Source organism: Symphalangus syndactylus, chromosome 12 (genome assembly GCF_028878055.3).
Source record: "Symphalangus syndactylus isolate Jambi chromosome 12, NHGRI_mSymSyn1-v2.1_pri, whole genome shotgun sequence".
NCBI classification, from domain to species: domain Eukaryota; kingdom Metazoa; phylum Chordata; class Mammalia; order Primates; family Hylobatidae; genus Symphalangus; species Symphalangus syndactylus.
In genome coordinates, this window is record NC_072441.2 from 85,510,276 (window position 1) to 85,530,783 (window position 20,508).

At 44.2% G+C, this 20,508-nt stretch overlaps 2 protein-coding genes across 2 annotated transcripts; one reads left to right on the forward strand and one right to left on the reverse strand.

Moving 5' to 3' along the window:
- Positions 1 to 222: 222 nt before the first annotated feature.
- LOC134733936 (large ribosomal subunit protein uL22) lies at positions 223 to 858 on the reverse strand. Its single transcript, XM_063624904.1, has one exon. It carries the CDS (start codon positions 820 to 822, stop codon positions 268 to 270), a length of 555 nt encoding a protein of 184 aa, XP_063480974.1. The 5' UTR covers positions 823 to 858; the 3' UTR covers positions 223 to 267.
- Positions 859 to 2,819: 1,961 nt separating this feature from the next.
- Positions 2,820 to 4,314, forward strand: LOC134734740 (keratin, type II cytoskeletal 8-like). Its single transcript, XM_063628130.1, is given in 3 exon segments — positions 2,820 to 3,722; positions 3,724 to 3,982; positions 3,985 to 4,314. Coding segments are annotated over 3 exon segments (1,446 nt in total). The 5' UTR covers positions 2,820 to 2,858; the 3' UTR covers positions 4,308 to 4,314.
- Positions 4,315 to 20,508: the final 16,194 nt, after the last annotated feature.

A 20,508-nucleotide genomic window follows, 5' to 3' on the forward strand; every position in this document is an offset into this window, starting at 1 on the left:
TCTGCATCTGTTCTCTCTCACTAAAATCAACATTCCCTTCACTCCTCCAATTTCTCCAGTCTATCGGTCTATATCTATGATCCATCACTTCTCTTATTAATACCCCCAAACCCATTGTTCCTTTATAAACTTCAACCCCAGAGCAGTACATCTGTCCTCCTTTTCCGACCCTGTATCTGTGTTGGCTAGGACTGCTGGACAGTCAGTTACCCAACCATGGAATTTTTTTTTTTTTTCCTTTTAATTACATTTATTTTAATGCTGAATTTACTCCCGTGCCATAAGTTTTTGTTTCTTCAGTTTCTTCTGGGATATCTTTTTCTTCTGGGCAACCTCCTCTTCTGGTTTAGGAACAATCTGTTCCTTTTCCGTAAGGATCATCTCAATGTGGCAGGGAGAGCTCATGTATGGGTTAATCCGACCATGAGCTCTGTAGGTCCGGCGGCGCATCTTAGGTGCTTTGTTCACTTGGATATGCTCAATGACCAGAGAATCTACGTCTAAACCCTTAAGTTCAGCATTACTCTCTGCGTTTTTAAGCATGTGCAGCAAAAATTCAGCACTCTTTTTGGGCCACCGACCTTGTGTCCAGCCCCACTGCTTGGCCTGTGCACACCTGCCAACTCCACCATTGTAACGTCGGAATGGTACGCACTGTTTCTGTAAAGTGACATCTTTCAGATACTTCGTGGCTTTTCGTATATGCATACCCTTGATGGCCTGAGCAGTTTCACGAGTGTTCTTAAAGTGAACACGAAGATTGGAACCTCTTGATTTGCATGATTTCGTGGGGTTCTCCGGGTCAAGTGAATAGCGAACCATTTTCACAGATTACCTCAGGCTGCTTAGGGAAAGAGCCCAACCATGGAATTTTATACCAGTACAAATTCATGATCTCTTCCCTCTGCTTGATTTCCTGTGATCCTGTGTGTTTCTGAGAGGTATCAACTCCTCCCCTTTCCCCCATAGCAACTACTATAAACTTTCACCACCTGCTTCAAGTGTTCCCCTCCACAACTCTTCTTATTTGTTTTATGAAAATAAAAAAGATGAAGTTATAACTCGTATTTAAAGCTCACCCCTACCCCTAAGGTTCTCTGTAAACCTCTCCACCTGATTTTTGTCCTCAAGTCTCAGTGAGAACTTGTGCCATAAATTGTCATTTTGTCTCCTGTATCTTTATCTTCTCCCTTTCTACTGTCTCTTTCCTCTGACATATTTATGCCTCTTTTCCATTTACAAAACACGAAACCTACCTAACCTCTGGCGCCCCTTCACAACCAAGCTCCTTGAAAGAATAATCTACATTTTTACCTCCACTGCTCATTTTTCTTCAGCATGTTTCAGTCTGGATTTCTTCCCCACTGTATCTCTGAACTGCCCGGGCAGCAGTCTCCAGTGGCCGCCATTCTGTCAGGTCCAGTGGATATATTTTGGTGACCATTGGACTCTTTCGAGACACTTGACACCATTGATCACAGCCCTTAAACACTGCCATGGCTTTTGTGACATAACCTTTTACATTGATAAAATGGAGGAATGACTATAATATTTGGGGAGCATGGGAAAAGTGATAATTAGGTTGAGTCTTTAAAAAATAGTTAGGGTTTAATCATTATTTTGGGGAATTTAAGGCATTCTTGGCAGAGGAATCTGCCAGTGCAAAAGCTAGGAAGTCTGGGATAAAAAGAGTGTCAGGGAAGAAAAATATTTGTAGAATTCAAACATGTAGTTTAATGGGAAGGCAGTGGAAGAGGAGGTCTACTGAGGTTAGATTATCGAGAGTCTCACAAATGATTTTGAGGAGTTAGGATTGGGTCAGGAAAGGCATCTTCAAGACAGTGAATTCTTTAAAGTTTTTGTTTTTTATTTCAATAGCTTTTGGGGGGTATAAGAGGTTTTGGTTACATGGGTGAATTGTATAGTGATGAAGTTTGAGATTTCAGTGCACCTGTCAGCTGAGTATGGTACATTGTACCCATTGTACCCTTTGCTTGTCCCCCACTTCTGAGTCTCCGATGTCCATGATACCACTCTGAATGCCCTTGTGTACCCATAGCTTAGCTCCCATTTGTAAGTGAGAACATGCAGTATTTGATTTTCCATTTCTGAGTAACTTCATTTTGAATAGTGGCCTTCAGCTCCATCCAAGTTACTGTAAAAGATATTATTTTGTTCTTTTTATGGCTGAGTAGTACTCCATGGTGTATACATACCACATAAGGAAGTAAATTCTTATAGTAATGGAGACTAAAGAGTTCAGAACAATCATCCTACTGAGAATAGTCATAAAACTGAATTAAATATCTAGAAAATATAAAAAAGCAATTAAGGTAGGAATTAATAGGCCAACATCTAGGAGAAGATGAAAATCTAGTGAGACATGCCCTTCACTCAAAGTTGTATTTGCCCTGAGAGCCATTTCCAATCTTCCAAACTAAGCTGTATTTTTGGTGATGACGTGGGGCTAAGGTGACAAAAATAAAAACCCAAGACCTGCCAAAGGTGAGGCTCTGATAAGACACGTCCATTTTAAACCAGAATCTCAAAGGGCTACACCCTTAGGTGTAGATCAAAACAACAAATATGTTCAAATCTATGAATTCCTAATGACAAAAACAACGGCAATAAAGCAAAGTAAACTGGTTAGTTGGAGGATGCTAGGGAACCAGTTTATTTATTTATTTTTTTGAAAACTGGTAAATAAAGGAAATAATCATATATGTATTCTGTCTTTCCTATATAAACTGCACTACTGGGTAACTAATAAAAAATGAAGGGGACCAAGAAGCAGCTTCTCCGCTCCTTCTAGGATCTCCACCTGGTTTGGCCCGCCTGCCTCCACTCCTGCCTCTACCATGTCCATCAGAGTGACCCAGAAGTCCTACAAGGTGTCCACCTCTGGCCCCCGGGCCTTCAGCAGCCACTCCTACACGAGTGGGCCCAGTGCCCGCATCAGCTCCTTGAGCTTCTCCCGAGTGGGCAGCAGCAGCTTTCGGGGTGGCCTGGGCGGTGGCTATAGTGGGGCCAGCGGCGTGGGAGGCATCACCGCAGTCATGGTCAACCAGAGCCTGCTGAGCCCCCTTGTCCTGGAGGTGCACCCCAACATCCAGGCCGTGCGCACCCAGGAGAAGGAGCAGATCAAGACCCTCAACAACAAGTTTGCCTCCTTCATAGACAAGGTACGGTTCCTGGAGCAGCAGAACAAGATGCTGGAGACCAAGTGGAGCCTCCTGCAGCAGCAGAAGACGGCTCGGAACAACATGGACAACAAGTTCCAGAGCTACATCAACAACCTTAGGCGGCAGCTGGAGACTCTGGGCCAGGAGAAGCTGAAGCTGGAGGCGGAGCTTGACAACATGCAGGGGCTGGTGGAGGACTTCAAGAACAAGTATGAGGATGAGATCAATAAGCGTACAGAGATGGAGAATGAATTTGTCCTCACCAAGAAGGATGTGGATGAAGCTTACATGAACGAGCTGGAGTCTCGCCTGGAAGGGCTAACTGAAGAGATCAACTTCCTCAGGCAGCTGTATGAAGAGGAGATCCGGGAGCTGCAGTCCCAGATCTCGGACACATCTGTGGTGCTGTCCATGGACAACAGCCACTCCCAGGACATGGACAGCATCATCACTGAGGTCAAGGCACAGTACGAAGAGATCGCCAACCGCAGCCAGGCTGAGGCTGAGAGCATGTACCAGATCAAGAATGAGGAGCTGCAAGAGCCTGGCTGGGAAGCACGGGGATGACCTGTGGCGCACAAAGACTGAGATCTCCGAGATAAACCGGAACAGCAGCCGGCTCCAGGCTGAGGTTGAGGGCCCCAAAGGCCAGAGGGCTTCCCTGGAGGCCGCCATTGCAGATGCCCAGCAGCGCGGAGAGCTGGCTATTAAGTATGCCAACGCCAAGTTGTCCGAGCTGGAGGCTGCCCTGCAGCGGGCCAAGCAGGACATGTTGCGGCAGCTGCGTGAGTACCAGGAGCTGTGAACGTCAAGCTGGCCCTGGACATCGAGATCGCCACCTACAGGAAGCTGCTGGAGGGCAAGGAGAGCCGACTGGAGTCTGGGATGCAGAACATGAGTATTCACACGAAGACCACCAGCGGCTATGCAGGTGGTCTGAGCTCGGCCTATGGGGGCCTCACAAGCCCCGGCCTCAGCTGTGGCCTGGGATCCAGCTTTGGCTCTGGTGCGGGCTCTAGCTCCTTCAGCCGCACCAGCTCCTCGAGGGCCGTGGTTGTGAAGAAGATCGAGACAAGTGATAGGAAGCTGGTGTCCGAGTCCTCCGACTCCTGCCCAAGTGAATAGCTGCGGCAGCCCCTCCCAGCCTACCCCTCCTGCGCTGCCCCAGAGCCTGGGAGGGAGGCCGCTATGCAGGGTAGCACTGGGAACAGGAGACCCACCTGAGGCTCAGCCCTAGCCCTCAGCCCACCTGCGGGGGAGTTTACTACCTGGGACCCCCCTTGCCCATGCCTCCAGCTGCAAAACAACTCAATTGCTTTTTTTTTTTTTTGGTCCAAAATAAAACCTCAGCTAGCTCTGCCAAAAAAAAAAAAAAAAAAAAAAAGAAAGAAAAAAAGATGAAGGGGAATTTATCCTTATAGGTGTATTCCATCTAATAAATCAATATATGATGTAACTGGGATATCAATATTATATAACTTCCAGTGAACTAATGGATACAGACATTGACCATAAATTAGCACAGAGAGACCACTATGCACTCTACACAACACTATCTATGAAGTTATCTTACTAAAAGGATACCGTTAAACTGTGATCACCAAAATGCAGACTATGGGGCCTCTGTAAGACAATCAGCTTTCTTTAACAAATGAACTGCCAGAAAAAAATTATATTTATATTTTTATATACGTGTGTGTATGTATATACATATACATATGCATGTAAAAATCACACACACAGAGAAAGAGAGAGGAGGAGTGAGCAACATGGAGGGTGAACCTATAGATAAAACGATTAAAAAGATATAATCTGATCATAATGTGTGCACCTTATAAATACTGGTTTAAACAAACACGTTGTTTTTAAAAAGCAAATGACATTTGTGAGACAATTAGAATTTTGTACATGGGATATTTGGTGATTTAAGGAATTACAGTTAATATTTTGTATGATAACAATATTGTGGTTATGTTACAAATAAAGAATTCTTCCTTATCTGTAAAGACACATATTGAAAGAACCACAGAAATTTTTTTAAAAAACGATTAGAGAAAAAGGACAAATTACTTTCTTTTTTTTTTTTCTTGAGATGGAGTCTCGACCTGTCGCCCAGGCTGGAGTGCGGTGGCATGATCTCGGCTCACTGCAACCTCCACCTCCCGAGTTCAAGTGATTCTCCTGCCTCAGCCTCCCAAGTAGCTGGGACTACAGGTGCCCACCACCACACCCAGCTAATTTTTGTATTTTTAGTAGAGACGGAATTTCACCATATTGGCCAAGCTGGTCTTGATCTCCTGACCTTGTGATCTGCCCACCTCTGCCTCCCAAAGTGCTGGGATTACAGGTGTGAGCCACCGTGCCCGTCTGAAAATATCTATATTAAATAGGATAATGTTATGTATTGTAACAAGCAAATCCCCAAATATCAGTGCCTTAACCATCATAAATATATTCCTTAATCACCTAACAGTACAGAGTGGGTAAACACATAGCATGCACACAGCCCTTCCCTGCTTATTTATTCAGGTGCCAGGGCAGGCAAAGACTCTCCATTTTCAGCATATTGCTTCCAAGGTGGCCCTAAGAATCATCTTTCCAGCCAGACAAAAATGGAAAAACCACAAAAGTGAGGTTTGGCAGTGGAGAGCAGGGGATGTGTAATTAAAATATTTAGGGTTCGCAACCAGGCAGGGTGGCTCACACCTGTAATCCCAGCACTTTGGGAGGCTGAGGTGGGAGGATCACTTGAGCCCAGGAGTTCAAGACCAGCCTGGGCAACAAAGCGAGACTCCCATCTCTATAAAAAATAAAAATAAAAATAGAATTAAAACCTGAAAATATTTAGGATTCTTATACTGTCTGGGAGGGAGCAGTAAAGGTACTTGACATTAGACAACAACATTGGACAAGTTAAGAATGCAAGTCGTAATTTTGAGGTCAACCCATTATAAGACAGAAACTGTGTATATAATTTCTAAATTAGTAGAGGACAAAAAAAGAAATGAAACAATTTGTTAAAAATTCAAAAGAAGAATAAAGAAACATAAAAGAACCAGATGGTGGATTGAAACCAATATATTATCAGAAAGTGATTTCTGAGCTTATGAGCATCTAGGAATTGTAGGATATATGGAATCATTTCTTTTGCTTGGCCACTGCCTTGGAAGTCGAGTTGCCCTTTTCATCCTGAAGGTCACTCTTACAGCCTAACTTCACTTGTGTGTCCCCAGTCTGAGCCAGCCAAAGGCATTCCTTGGCTAGTCCAATTCCTCTTGGGTTAGAGAAAGAGCCCATTGAAAGGTAGAAAGCAGGGGTCACAAATGAGTGGTCTGTAGGCTTGTTTGGTTTGGTCTACACAGTGTTTTAAATTGGAATTAGGGTCAACATTTGCAAATGGGGAGATTTCATATAAAAATCCCAATAATTGGAAGACTAGTCAACATGGGGTTCATGTTACAGATGACTACAACCTGTTGGATTTTGTAATAACTGCTCCCTTTGGAACATAGCATGTTCTCTGTTTGCCTTAGTCTCTTTCATGTTCCATTGGGTATGATATGCCTGACCCTGTAGGCCTTTGAGTTTGAGATCCCAGAGCAACCTCATATGGAGCAAATTTTCTAGGGCTGTCAGACATTTACCCCTAGTTCTCTCTTTCTCACATGAAGGGGCATTGTGTATTGTGGATTAGTAATAATAATAGCTCCAGTATTGGGCAGGCATTATATACATGTCTCATGTATTAGTTATGATAACACAGTGAGAATAGATTTCAGGTATTAACCTATTTCACCCATGAGGAAAACTGAATCTTGAAGAAGTTAAAGAACTTTCCCATAATCACACACGTAGTAAGCAGTGGAACTGAAATTTAAACCCAGGTCTCTCTATGCATTTGGAATAAATTTCAATCTTCTGCCCACAGTCAAAGGGACACTGCATGATCTGGCTCTAGCCTTTCTCTCTAACCTCATTTCATGCCTCTCTTTCTGGGTGTTCCCTGGTTCTGCACAAGATTATCTCCTTGTCATCTTTCATGTCTCTGCTTAAATTCCATCTCCCAGAGAGACCTGTGATCATTCCAAATTCACTCTCCCTTCCTCCTCCTTCTTCTATCCAAGTAGTATGCTGGAGCTGGCTTGTACTGGCTCATATTGGCTAATGACAGCAATATGGTAAATTTTGTGGAATTCAGCAAACCAATTGGAGTCACATTGGTAGCTTGAAATTGGTCATGGTGGGAGTATTTACACCATGAAAATCAGCAAATATTTCAATTTTGTGCTCTCCCCCAACCCTTTTTGTTTGCTTCATATCACTTATCACAATTTGAGATTAGGTGTTTAGTTTTTTGTTGTTAGATAACAATACCTTCCAGGGGTTTTGTGATGATTAAATGGTTTATATCTATAAAGTTCTTACAACATTATCTGACATATAGTAGACACTCAATAAATGTTAGTTATTATACTTAATTTCATGAATATAGAGTCTATGTGTATTTTGTTCATTGTCCAGTGGTTTGCCAAAGCCAGCTTGTATTGGGTCACAAGGGCCGATTGTACACATCTCTTCCCAGTTCTACATTCACTGATATTGACTGTGGTGGGAGTATTTACCCCATGGTAATTGGTAAATGCTTTAAATCAGGATTTAAAAATTTCTGTTTTAGGAGATCAGGGTCCAGCATGCCATTATCTAGTAGAGTGACTAGGATTGACTAGGCACCCCATAAATATTTGTTGAATTAATAAATGCATGACATTGACTGGGCATGGTGGTTCACACCTGTAATCCCAGCACTTTGGGAGGCTGAGGCAGGTGGATCATCTGAGGTCAGGAGTTTGAGACCAGCCTAGCCAACATGGTGAAACCCTGTCTCTATAAAAATACAAAAATTAGCCAGGTGTGGTGGCGGGTGCCTGTAATCCCAGCTACTTGGGAGGCTGAGGCAGGAGAATTGCTTGCAGGAGGCAGAGGTTGCAGTGAGCCAAAATTGTGCCATTGCACTCCAGCTTGGGTGACAGAGCGAGATGCTGGCTCAAAAAATAAAAAAAAAAAATAAAAATAAATAAATAAATATGTGACATTAAAGTCCATGTGTTTAACCATTTCATTAGGGTCTTTTCAGCCATGCCTTGAACTGAGTAGGGCCGAATGCAGAATTCCTTAACATAGAAGACCCTTTCTACAGACATCCCTGGGGTGTTAGCACACATTACCTGGCTGCTCTCCAAAAGCAAACGTCCCCTCCAGTTCTGGTTTCTTGGAAACATTTGACAAAGAGGAAGAGACAGAAGTAAGAAGGCCGTCATCCTGATGACAGGGTTTGTTTCGAGTTCTCAGAGTCAGCACCCGGTATCTCTGTGTGGAGCCTGCCTTTGGGCTGCTATTTGGATTTTGCAGTCTTGAGGTTTCTGTGAGGATGCCAAGGTGGATGAGGAAAGGCCAGCAGACCCAGTGTGCATACTAGACCAATGAGAAAATGATGTGTGGAATTGAAGGGAGATGTTTGAGAATCTGTGGCAGAACCCCTGGTTGTGTGGGGGTCCCTGAGAAGGTAGACATGGGGCATGGAAAGGGAGGATAGGAAGTAGGCAGGCTCTTGTTGAAGAGGGTGCTATTATAAGGCCCTTTAGGGAAGGTTCATGTGTGGGACTCTCTGTATTAGAAGCAGGTGTGAGATCATGTGTCAACATAGCTGTCACTTCCCTTCTTTCAATCTCCTTTATTCTGTAAAATGATAGTGAAGCTTGATGCTCCCCTGGAGGGTGTGTGTTGGAGAAAGATGCGGATGGAGAAAGGAAGGTATCTTTGTCATTATAATTATTAGTACAAGTATAACACAGTAGCTTCACCACAAAATGTCATTCTTGCTTACACCTTCCAACAACGTACATGCTTTTACAATATTTATATATTTATTTTTTTTTCTTCAGACAGTGTTGCTTTGTTGCCCAGGCTGGAGTGCAATGGCATGATCTCGGCTCACTGCAACCTCTGCGTCCCGGGTTGAAGCATTTCTCCCACCTCAGCCTCCTGAATAGCTGGAATTACAGGTACACGCCACTATGCCTGGCTAATTTTTGTACTTTTAGTAGAGATGGGGTTTCAACATGTTGGCCAGGTTGGTCTTGAACTCCTGACCTCAAGTGATCTGCCCATCTTGGCCTCCTAAAGTGCTGGGATTACAGGCGTGAGCACCCATGCCCTGCCTACAATGTTTACTTGATCTTCCTACTTGATCTTGTGAGGTAATTATGGTGGGCAGGAAATATTTACTTTAAAATTTTTAAATTTTATGTAAGTAATATGGTATTGTAGTTTTAAAATCATAGGTATAAAATATATGCAGTGAAAAATCTACTTCTCTCTTCTGTCCTCTATCCATCCATTTTCTTCTCCCCAATAGGTAACCCCTATTGTTCTTGTTTATCTTTCCAAACATTTTATTTATTTATTTATTTTTTTATGTATGTATGTATGTATGTATGTATTTTTGAGGTGGAGTCTTGCTCTGTCACCTAGGCTGGAGTGCAGTGGCGTGATCTCGGTTCACTGCAGCCTCTGCCTCCTGGGTTCAAGTGATTCTCCTGCCTCAGCCTCCCAAGTAGCTGAGAGTACAGGCGTGCACCACCACGCCTGGCTAATTTTTTTTTATTTTTTTATTTTTAGTAGAGATGGGGTTTCACTATGTTGGCCAGGCTGGTCTCGAACTTCTGACCTCAAGTGATCCACCCACCTTGGCCTCCCAAAGTGCTGGGATTACAGCCGTGAGCCACCGTGCCTGGCCCTTTTCAAGCATTTTAGTACCTAATCAAGTCAACACAAATCTATATATGTATTTTCCCCCTTCTTAAACAAATAGTAAAATCTCACATATACTCTTCTGCTCCCACTTTTTTCTCTTAAGACAAACATGAGAGGTAATTCCACATCAGTACATAATGAGCTTCTGCTTTCTTTTTGACAGTGCATAGCGTTCCGTTGTATGGATGTACCATTATTTGTTTAATCAGCACACCAAAGGGGGACATTTAGGTGCTTACGATATTTTTCTTTTGAAATCATGCTGCACCAAATTTCCTTGTAACTTTGCACCTGTACCAGTATATCTGTATCATCTCTGTTTCATAGATGGGGCAGCTGGGGCTCGAGGTGATGAAATGACATGCCTAAGATCATAGACGGTCATCAAAGCAAGTTCTACAGCCCAGCCACTGTGAGAGTTTCTCTCCAGTACAGCATGGAGCCTGGATTTTAGTTCAGCAGCCCCTGTTGCATGTTGCCATATGCCAGACCCTATCTAGGAGACAGCGCTGTAGAGCTTGATAGGGCCTCGTCCCTGCCCGGGGCAGCTTACATTCCAAGGTAATTTGCACATGATGCAGTCAGTGCTATGATAAAGCTAGGCACAGAGGAAAGGCAGTTGACCCTTGCCTGTGGGGTCAAGATGAGCTTCTGGGCCAGGAAATATGTAGGCTGGGTGTGGTGGCTCACGCCTGTAATCCCAGCACTTTGGGAGACAAAGGCGGGTGGATCATGAGGTCAGGAGATTGAGACCATCCTGGCTAACACAGTGAAACCCCATCTGTACTAAAAAAAAAAAAATACAAAAAAAAAAGAAAATTAGCTGGGCGTGTTGGTGGGTGCCTGTAGTCCCAGCTGCTCAGGAGGCTGAGGCAGGAGGGTGGTGTCAACCCGGGAGGTGGAGCTTGCAGTGAGCCGAGATCGCGCCACTGCACTCCAACCTGGGAGACAGAGCAAGACTCCGTCTAAAAAAAAAAAAAAAGATGAGCTTCTCAGCAAAATCCTAAAGGATAAGGAGGAGTTAGCCTAAGAAGAGGGCAGGCACGGCCTGTCAGACAGAGGGATGAGCAGGCATCCAAAGCACAGAAGCACAAGCGATTTGGTACCACCAGGGTATCAAGCGAGTGTTGGGAAGTGGCTGCAGAAGTGTCTCTGTGAGTGCGTGGGGTCCAGTGACGAGCTCCTGGATCCCATGTGGTAGAGAGCTTGGGCCTGCCTCTTTAGGTCTTATCTGAAGTCCATGGACTTTCTAGGAAAATGTTAACTTTTGTGTCTTACTTTTAATGATAATATAAAAAAGATGAGATAATCATGGTTTGGATCATCTGGGTGGCACTTTATAACCTATATTGCCAAATGATTTCAGTGTCTGCATTCGTCTTTGTGTTTGTGATGAGTTGGCACCAAGTAGTGCTGCTTTAATTGTCTCAGCTAATGAGAAAAGAACGGAGGAGGACTTAATATGTAAATGATGCGTTTGCGCCTGGAGGAGGCCAAATGTCCTCCCAGCAGGCTGAATGAACAAAGGGTGAGCAGAAGTTCCAATAGAGAAAAGTGGTGGGAGAAGTGAGTCATTGCACAGCGTGCCAAACTCCAGAGACCCTGAGCTGGAGCTCTCCATTCCACGATCACATTTGTGCAGCAATTAGTTTCAGCAAACATCATCTGTCACAATAAATTAATGTTTTTATTTTAAAATGTTTTGGCTTTATAGTTTTGTTTCTATTTAATTGGCAAATTGCCATTACTTTTATAGTTTTATGTGCCGTAAATATATATTTATACCTAGTTTTATGTCTATATCTATTTAAATGACATTATAGTACATATAAATTATCATCACTAGGGGGATAGAGAGATTTTTTATTTTTCCTTTCAGGGGAGCCATTGAAGAGTTTTAAGTTACATGATCAGTTTGGCATTTTAAACAGAGCACCCTAGCAATATGGAGTATGGATTGGAAAGGGACAAGATTAGACTATCTATAGGACCTAAACTAAGTGTAGAGTTGTCCAGGAGAAAGCAGATTTGAGAAATGTTTAGGAGGTGAAACTGATTGGATCTGGCAACCTATTGGGTATAGGCGGTGAGAGAGAAGACAGCATGGGCTGACACCTGGTTCCTGCTTTGGTATAATTGGATGTATTGTGGTGTCATTAACTAAAGCAAGGAACAGAAAGAAAAGGAGAGTGGGAGGCAGCACCAGGTGTTGAGACAAAGAGCTCCATTTTGGACATGCTAAGTTTGAGATGCCTATGGGACATCCAGGCAGAAATGCTCAGTGGGCATTTGGACCCATGACCTTGAAGCTTGAGCCAGAGGTCAGGGCTAGTCATACAGATCTAGGAGCAGTCAGCATTTAGGTGGTAGTTAAGGCACGAAGAGAAGCCCAAACGGAAACTCTCTAGGAGGGATGTGTGAAATACACAGAGCTGTGGACCAGTGTTCTGGAGAACCCCAAAGGTGAGGATACAGAGGAATGCCCAGAAATGAGTTTGAAAAGCAACAGTCTTAGGAAAGAGAGAACTGGGAAGGGATGGATATTGGCAGCTAATGGAACAGAGGGCTGTCCACGATGTCACAACCAGAGGACGAAATAAGATAAGGACAAAAATGTGGTCACTGGATTTAGTACTATGAAAGTCATGGAAAAAACATGGCACCACTCTCCTTCCCAAGCCCCCAGCACAACCTTGGAATCCTTCTTGACCATGTGCTTCCTAGTTTTGTCCCAGTCAATTAACTGGAGTTGGCACAAGAGCTAACACCTGCTTGACTTTTCTTGTTTGGTACAGGTGGAGGGGTTACATCACTGGGTCAGGAACAAATCCATTCTTGAGACTAGAAGTAAGGACTGGAGGAAGGAAAGGAAGCCCTTGTAGGAAGTACAGTAGACTTTGTTTTTTTTATTTGTTTTGTTTTGTTTTTGTTTGTTTGTTTTTTTGAGACGGAGTTTTGCTCTGTCGCCTAGGCTGGAGTGCAATGGCACGTTCTTGGCTCACTGCAACCTCCGCCTCCCAGGTTGCAAGCCATTCTCCTGCCTCAGCCTCCCAAGTAGCTGGGATTACAGGCATGTGCCACCACGCCTGGCTAATTTTTGTATTTTTTAGTAGAGAGGGGGTTTCACCATGTTGGTCAGCCTGGTCTCAAATTCCTGACCTCAGGTGATCCACCTGCCTCAGGCTCCCGAAGTGCTGGGATTTCAGGCGTGAGCCACCGCGCCCGGCTAATTTTTTGTATTTTTAGTAGAGATAGGGTTTCACTGTGTTAGCCAGGATGGTCTTGATCTCCTGACCTCGTGATCCACCCACCTCGGCCTCCCAAAGTGCTGGGATTTCAGGCATGAGCCACCGCGCCCGGCCAAAATATCTTTTCAAAATTGTGTTAGTGAGGTGATCCTTGTTCCTAATTTTAAAACAGGAGAGGCCAAATTATAAGTAGCAAATGAGCAGAAAAACGTTCGGTTGCCCTCACCAGCTATTTGAAGACATATCAAAGAGGACAGTAATGACGTAACAGTACTCTTATTAGTAAAAGTGGCCAAAGGTGGAGAAAGGCCACAGCTGCTGAGGTTCCAGGAGGACTTGTCTTTTGCTATTGGCATCAGAGGCCAGCACTTGAGCAGAGACCATGGAGCCAGACTGCTTAGGTCTGAACCCTGGCTCTGCTGCTTGCCAGGAATGTGGCCTTGAGTAAGTTATTTTACCTCTTTAGACCTTAATTTCCTCATCTGTAAAATGAGATTAAAGGCCAAGTGTGTTGGCTCATACTTGTAATCCCAACACTTTGGGAGGCTGGGGCAGGAGGGTCTCTTGAGGCCAGGAGTTTGAGACCAGCCTGGGCAACATTCTGAGATCCCATTCCTACAAAAAAAAAAAAAACTAAAAAAAAAAAAAGAAAGGGATTATAATAGTGCAAAGCTGTTATGAGTATTTACTGAGCTAATGTATGCAAAGCACTTAGGACAGCATGGCTCATAACGAATGGTATATAAATGTAACTTTTATTTTTTGAAACAGGGTCTTGCTTTGTCACCCAGGCTGGAGTGCAGTGGCATGATCATGGCTCACTGCAGGATCTGGGAGTACAGACGCACCCCACCACCCCTGGCTAATTTTTTATTTTATTTTATTTTATTTTTTTGTAGAAATGGGGTATTACTATGTTACCCAGGCTAGTCTTGAACCACTGGCCTCAAGTGATCCTCCCACCTTGGCCTCCCAAAGTGTTGCTATTATAGGCATGAGTCACTGCGCCTGGCCTAAATGTGATTTTTTAAAACTGTGATAATCTTTTGGAGGCTAGTTGGGCAATATGTATCCAAAGCCATTAGAATGTCGTAATTTTTTTTTTGTGTGTGTGATGGGGTCTCGTTCTGTCACTCAGGCTGGAGTGCAGTGGTGCAATCATGGCTTATTGCAGCCTCAATTTTCAGGCTCAAGCTATCCTCCCACCTCAGCCTCCAGGGTAGCTGGGAAAAGTCATAATTTTTGACCCATTAATTTCACTCCTGAGAATTTATCTCAAGGAATTAATATAAGGAAAGAAAAAAAGAGGATTATAACCACAGACAAAAGTTTCAAAACCATTTTTATCTGTAAAGCAAATAACAAGAAACAACCTAAAGGGTCACCAAAAGGGTAGTGGCTAAATATATGTTGAATCAACACGACTAGATATTTGCTATGGTTAAGATGATCAACATTAGCTGCAAATAACTGGTGAAGTGTTTATTAAATAATTAGATGGAAAAAAGTGACCACAGAATTGTATATGTGTTATGATAACTTTATAAGCACATATCACCTGGCTTTCTCCATTTGGGAATTACAGATGGCTTTTAAGATTTATTTTTAGGCATTTTAAAGTACATTGATTTCAGGGCCAGACGTGGTGGCTCACATCTGTAATCCCAGCACTTTGGGAGGCAGGAGGCGGGTGGATCACTTGAGGTCAGGAGTTTGAGACCAGCCTGGCCAACATGGTGAAACCCCATCTCTACTAAAAATACAAAGAAAAAAAATTAGCCACGCGTGGTGGTGGGCTCCTGTAATCTCGGCTACTTGAGAGGCTGAGGCATGGGAATCGCTTGAACCTGGGAGGCGGAGGTTGCAGTGAGCCAGGATTGCGCCACTGCACTCCAGCCTGGGTGACAGAGTGAGATTCCATCTCAGAAAAAAAAAAAAAAAAAAAAAAAATGTTGATTTCTAAACAACTCCTGCAGAGCCGCCCCTCCTGGCTGCTCCCCTACTCCTCCCCACCCCCATCCACCTGCAAGCTCGCTTGCCTTCTGTGCAACGTACTGACTTCTGCCAGGCTACCTGTGTGACACAGCACAGATGAAAGTGTCTTAAGGCAGGTACTTTGCCTTTCAGCACCTGGCAGTGCAGTGTTTGGCACACAGTAGGCATTTTTTTTTTATTAGAAGGAATTTTATTAATTTTTTTTGCACACAAAACAATAAACATTTTCTAAAAATACATACAAACAAAAAGATGCATATCAAACATATTAGGAAGGTTGCACATACGAAGATGGGGAATAGAAATGCGGGGTGGGAATTAAAGAAAATAAATGAGAGAGGGACTTTGTATGGATCAATGATAATAACTCAATCCTCTATTTGACAAAGAAGGAGGAAAAGGAAGAGGAAGAAAAAGCAAGTGGGATAAAGGATCAGAAAGGGAGGAAAACAGAAAAATTAGAGTATGACTCCAGGGTAGACCTGTTTTGTTGTCGCTGGGCTGGTTGGTTGGTTTGCCTGTTGTATTTTTCATATGTTTCGCCATGTTGGCCAGGCTGGTCTCGAACTCCTAGCCTCAAGTGATCAACCCGCCGTGGCCTCCCAGAGTGCTGGGACTACAGGTGTGAGCCACCACGTCCAGCCCCTACATTGCATCTGGCCTCCGTGGTAGACCTCCCAGACGGGGCGGCCGGGCAGAGGAGCTCCTCACATCCCAGACGATGGGCGGCCAGGCAGAGACGCTCCCCACCTCCCAGACGGGGCGGCGGCCGGGCAGAGGCCGCAATCCCAGCACCCTGGGAGGCCAAGGCAGGCGGCTGGGAGGCGGAGGCTGCAGCGAGCCAAGACCACGCCACCGCACTCCAGCCCGGGCAACACCGAGCACCGAGTGAGCGGGACTCCGTCTGCAGTCCCAGCACCTCGGGAGGCCGAGGCAGGCAGACCACTCGAGGTCAGAAGCTGGAGACCAGCCTGGCCAACATGGCGAAACCCACAGTAGGCATTTAATCAATGTTTGTTGAACTGTATATACAGTCATGTGCCGCATAACAACGTGGTCCCATAAGATTGTAATGGAGCTGAAAAATTCCTATCACCTAGTGACATTGTAGCTGTTGTAATGTTATAGTGCACCACATTTTTCATGTGTTTGTGGTGATGCCGGTGTAAACAAACCTATGGCACTGCCAGTCATATAAAAGTATAGCACATACAAGCCGGGCGAGGTGGCTCAAGCCTGTAATCCCAGCACTTTGGGAGGCTGAGGCGGGCGGATCACGAGGTCAGGAGATCGAGACCATCCTGGCTAACACGGTGAAACCCCGTCTCTACTAAAAACACAAAAAATTAGCCGGGCGTGTTGGCGGGCGCCTGTATTCCCAGCTACTCGGGAGGCTGAGGCAGGAGAATGGCGTGAACCCAGGAGGTGGAGGTTGCAGTGAGCCGAGATCGCGCCACTGCACTCCAGCCTGGGGGACAGAGAAAGACTCTGTCTCAAAAAAAAAAAAAAAAAAAAAGTATAGCACATACAATTGTGTGCAGTACATAATACTTGATAATGATAATAAATGGCTATGTTATTGGCTTACGTATTTACTGTACTACACGTTTAAATCATTATTTCAGTGTTCTCCTTCCACTTATTCAAAAAAATTAACTGTAAAACAGCCTCAGGCAAGTCCTTCTGGAGGTTTTCCGGAAGGTGTTGTTCTCATAGCGGATGAACAGCCCCTTGCATGTTATTGCCCCTGAAGACTTTCCTGTGGGACAAGATGTGGAGGTGGGAGACAGTGACATTGACGATCCCGACTCTGTGTGTAGGCCTACACTTGTGTGTGCCTGTATCTTTGTTTGTTTGTTTTGTTTTTTGAGACAGAGTCTCACTCTGTCACACAGGCTAGAGTGTAGTAGCGATCACAGCTTACTGAAGCCTTGACTCCCAGGCCCAAGCTATTCTCCAACCTCAGCCTTCTGAGTAGCTGGGACCACAGGCATATGCCACCAGACCCAGTTAATTTTTTTTTTTTTTTAAATTTTTTTAGAGAAGAGGTCTCCCTGTGTGGCCCATGCTGGTTTGGAACTTGTGGGCTCAAGTGATCCTCCTACCTTGGCCTCCCAAGGTGCTGGGATTATAGGCATGAGCCACCGCTCAGGCCACATGCTTGTGTCTTTTTTTTTTTTTTTGAGACGGAGTCTCGCTCTGTGGCCCAGGCTGGAGTGCGGTGGCACTATTTCCGCTAACTGCAAGCTCCGCCTCCCAGGTTCACGCCGTTCTTCTGCCTCAGCCTCCCGAGTAGCTGGGACTACAGGCTCTCGCCACCATGCCTGGCTAAATTTTTTGTATTTTTTAGGAGAGACGGGTTTCACCATGTTAGCCAGGATGGTCTTGATCTCTTGACCTTGTGATCCGCCTGCCTTGGCCTCCCAAAGTGCTGGGATTCCAGGCGTGAGCCACTGCGCCCAGCCCATGTGCTTGTGTCTTAATGTGTGCGCTTGTGTCTTAGCTTTTAACAAAAAGTTTAAAAAGTAATAAATAAAAAAATTTTGTTAAATAGAAAAAAGCTTACAGAACAGAGATAATACCCTTATATATAAGGATATAAAGAACAAATATTTTTGTACATCTGTGCAGTGTATTTGTGTCTTAAACTAAGTGTTACCACAGGAGTCTAAAGGTTAAAAAAAATTAAAGTTTTTAAAGTAAAAAAGTTTGGGAGGCCAAGGTAGGCAGATCACCTGAGGTCAGGAGTTCAAGAACAGCCTGGTCAACATGGCAAAACACTGTCTCTACTAAAAATACAAAAAATTAGCCAGGCATGGTGGCATGCTCCTATAATCCCAGCTACTTGGGAGGCACGGGAATCGCTTGAACCTGGGAGGCGGAGGGTGCAGTGAGCCGAGATCGCGCCGCTACACTCCAGTCTGGGCCACAGAGCAAGACTCTGTCTCCAAAAAAAAAATAATAATAATAATAGATGAATAAAACAAATAAAATAAAATAAAAAGTAAAAAAGTTACAGTAAGCTAAGGTTAGTTTATTATTGCAGAAAAAAATCTTTTAAATCAATTGAGTGTAGCCTAAGTGTATAGTGTTTATACAGTCCACAGTAGTGTACAGTAATACCTTCAGGCTTCACATTGATTCAACACTCACTCACCGACCTATCCAGAGCAACTGCCAGTCCTCCAAGCTCCATTCATGGCAAAGTGTGCTCTACAGGTGTACCATTTTCTACCTCTTGTGCTGTATTTTTACTGTATCTTTTCTGTGTTTAGATACCCAGTACTTATCATTGTATTACAACTGCCTATGGTATTTAGCACAGTAACATGCTGTAAGGTTTGTAGCCTAGGAGCAATAGGCCATGTGCAGCCTAGGTGTGTGGCAGCCTGTACCATCTAGGTTTGTGTAAATATACCCTATGATGTTTGTTCAAAGACAAAATTGCCTAACAATGCATTTTTTTCAGAATGTATCCCTGTCATTAAGCAATGCATGACTGTTTATTTTTATGTATTTAATTGGGAAGACATCCATGAAATATTGTGTTATGGAGCAGCATGTATAGTATTAGCCATGTCTATTTGGGCAAATCAGGATTGCCTCAGGCAGGTCCTTCACGAGGTATTCCAGAAGAAGGCATTGTTATAGCAGACAACAGCTCCATGCATGTTATGGCCCCTGAGGACTTTCCCGTGGGACAAGATGTGGAGCACTGAAATCTTATATATAAAATATGTATATTGGGCTTGAATTTTTTTCTTCCCCCTGGGTCAGGGTCTTCATTAGGGGATGAAAGGGGGAGGACAGGGATTGTCCTCACTCTCACCAACAACTCAGGACAGCAAATACTTTGCTTTTGTTTTTGTTTTTAAATCTCCAAGGCGGGCCGGGCACAGTGGCTCACGCCTGTAATCCCAGCACTTTGGGAGGCCCAGGGGACTAATCACTTGAGGCCAGGAGTTTGAGACCAGCTTTGCCAATAAGGCAAAAACCTGTCTCTACTAAAAATACAAAACTTAGCTGGGCATGGTGGTGGGTGCCTATAATCTCAACTATTCAGGAGGCTGCCAGGAGAATTGCTTGAACCTGGAGGCGGAGGTTGCAGTGAACCGAGATCACTGCAACTCCAGCCCAGGCCCTGGGCAACAGAGCGAGACTCTATCTCAAAACAAACAAACAAACAAAACCTCCAAGACCTCTTCCACATGCTAATTAAGTGTTCTAGTGACCAACCACCTTCCATCTAACAAGTGTGCTGCACTACCCCGAGAACACCAGCTTTATGGGGACACAATATTCATGCACATGAGACAATTAGAGGACAACACAAGATGATATGTAATCAAGTGCCACAATGCACACAAAAAGGAAAATGCTTACTACTATGGTCATGGTAAAAATCACACAGGGACCGGATGCAGTGGCTCATGCCTATCACTTTGGGAGGCCGAGGAGGGTGGATCATGAGGTCAGAAGTTCGAGACCAGCCTGGCCAACATGGTGAAACCCCCTCTCTACTAAAAACACAAAAATTAGGAAAGCAAGGCAGGAGAATTCCTTGAACCCAGGAGGCAGTGGTTGCAATGAGCCAAGATTGCACCACTGAACTCCAGCCTGGACAACAGAACAATATTCCATCTCAGAAAAAAAACAAAAACAAAAACACAGGGCTGGGTGCAGTGGCTCATGCCTGTAATCCCAGCACTTTGGGAGGCCAAGGTGGGCAGATCACCTGAGGTCAGGAGTTTGAGACAAATTTTGTATTTGTAAAAATACAAAAATTAGCCTGGCATGGTGGCCCGCCCCTGTAATCCTAGCTACTCGGGAGGTTGAGGCAGTAGAATCACTTGAACCCAGGAGGTGGAGGTTGCAGTGAGCTGAGATCATGCCACTGTACTCCAACCTGCGAGACAAAGTGAGATGGTGTCTCAAAATAAATAAATAATAAATCACTCAGGAATAAATTTTAAAACTTTTCTCTTAACATATACACTCATTTCTAAGGGATTTTCGATTCTCTAATTGAGTGGTCATGGTGAAATGGAAAGAACATTAAGTGATAATTAGGAAATGTATGTTCTACATTTGATTCTTCTCTCGTTTGGTTTTGAACAAGTACCTTTTTCTCCCTGGGCCTGTGAAGTTATGGGACTTGAACTTGATGCTCTCAAAGGTCCCTTCTGATTCCTAACAGTGCAACCTGGGAGTCTGACTCCCTGAAACTCCCGAGGCCCAGGTGTGTGTCTGCACATGCCTTTGGTACAGTG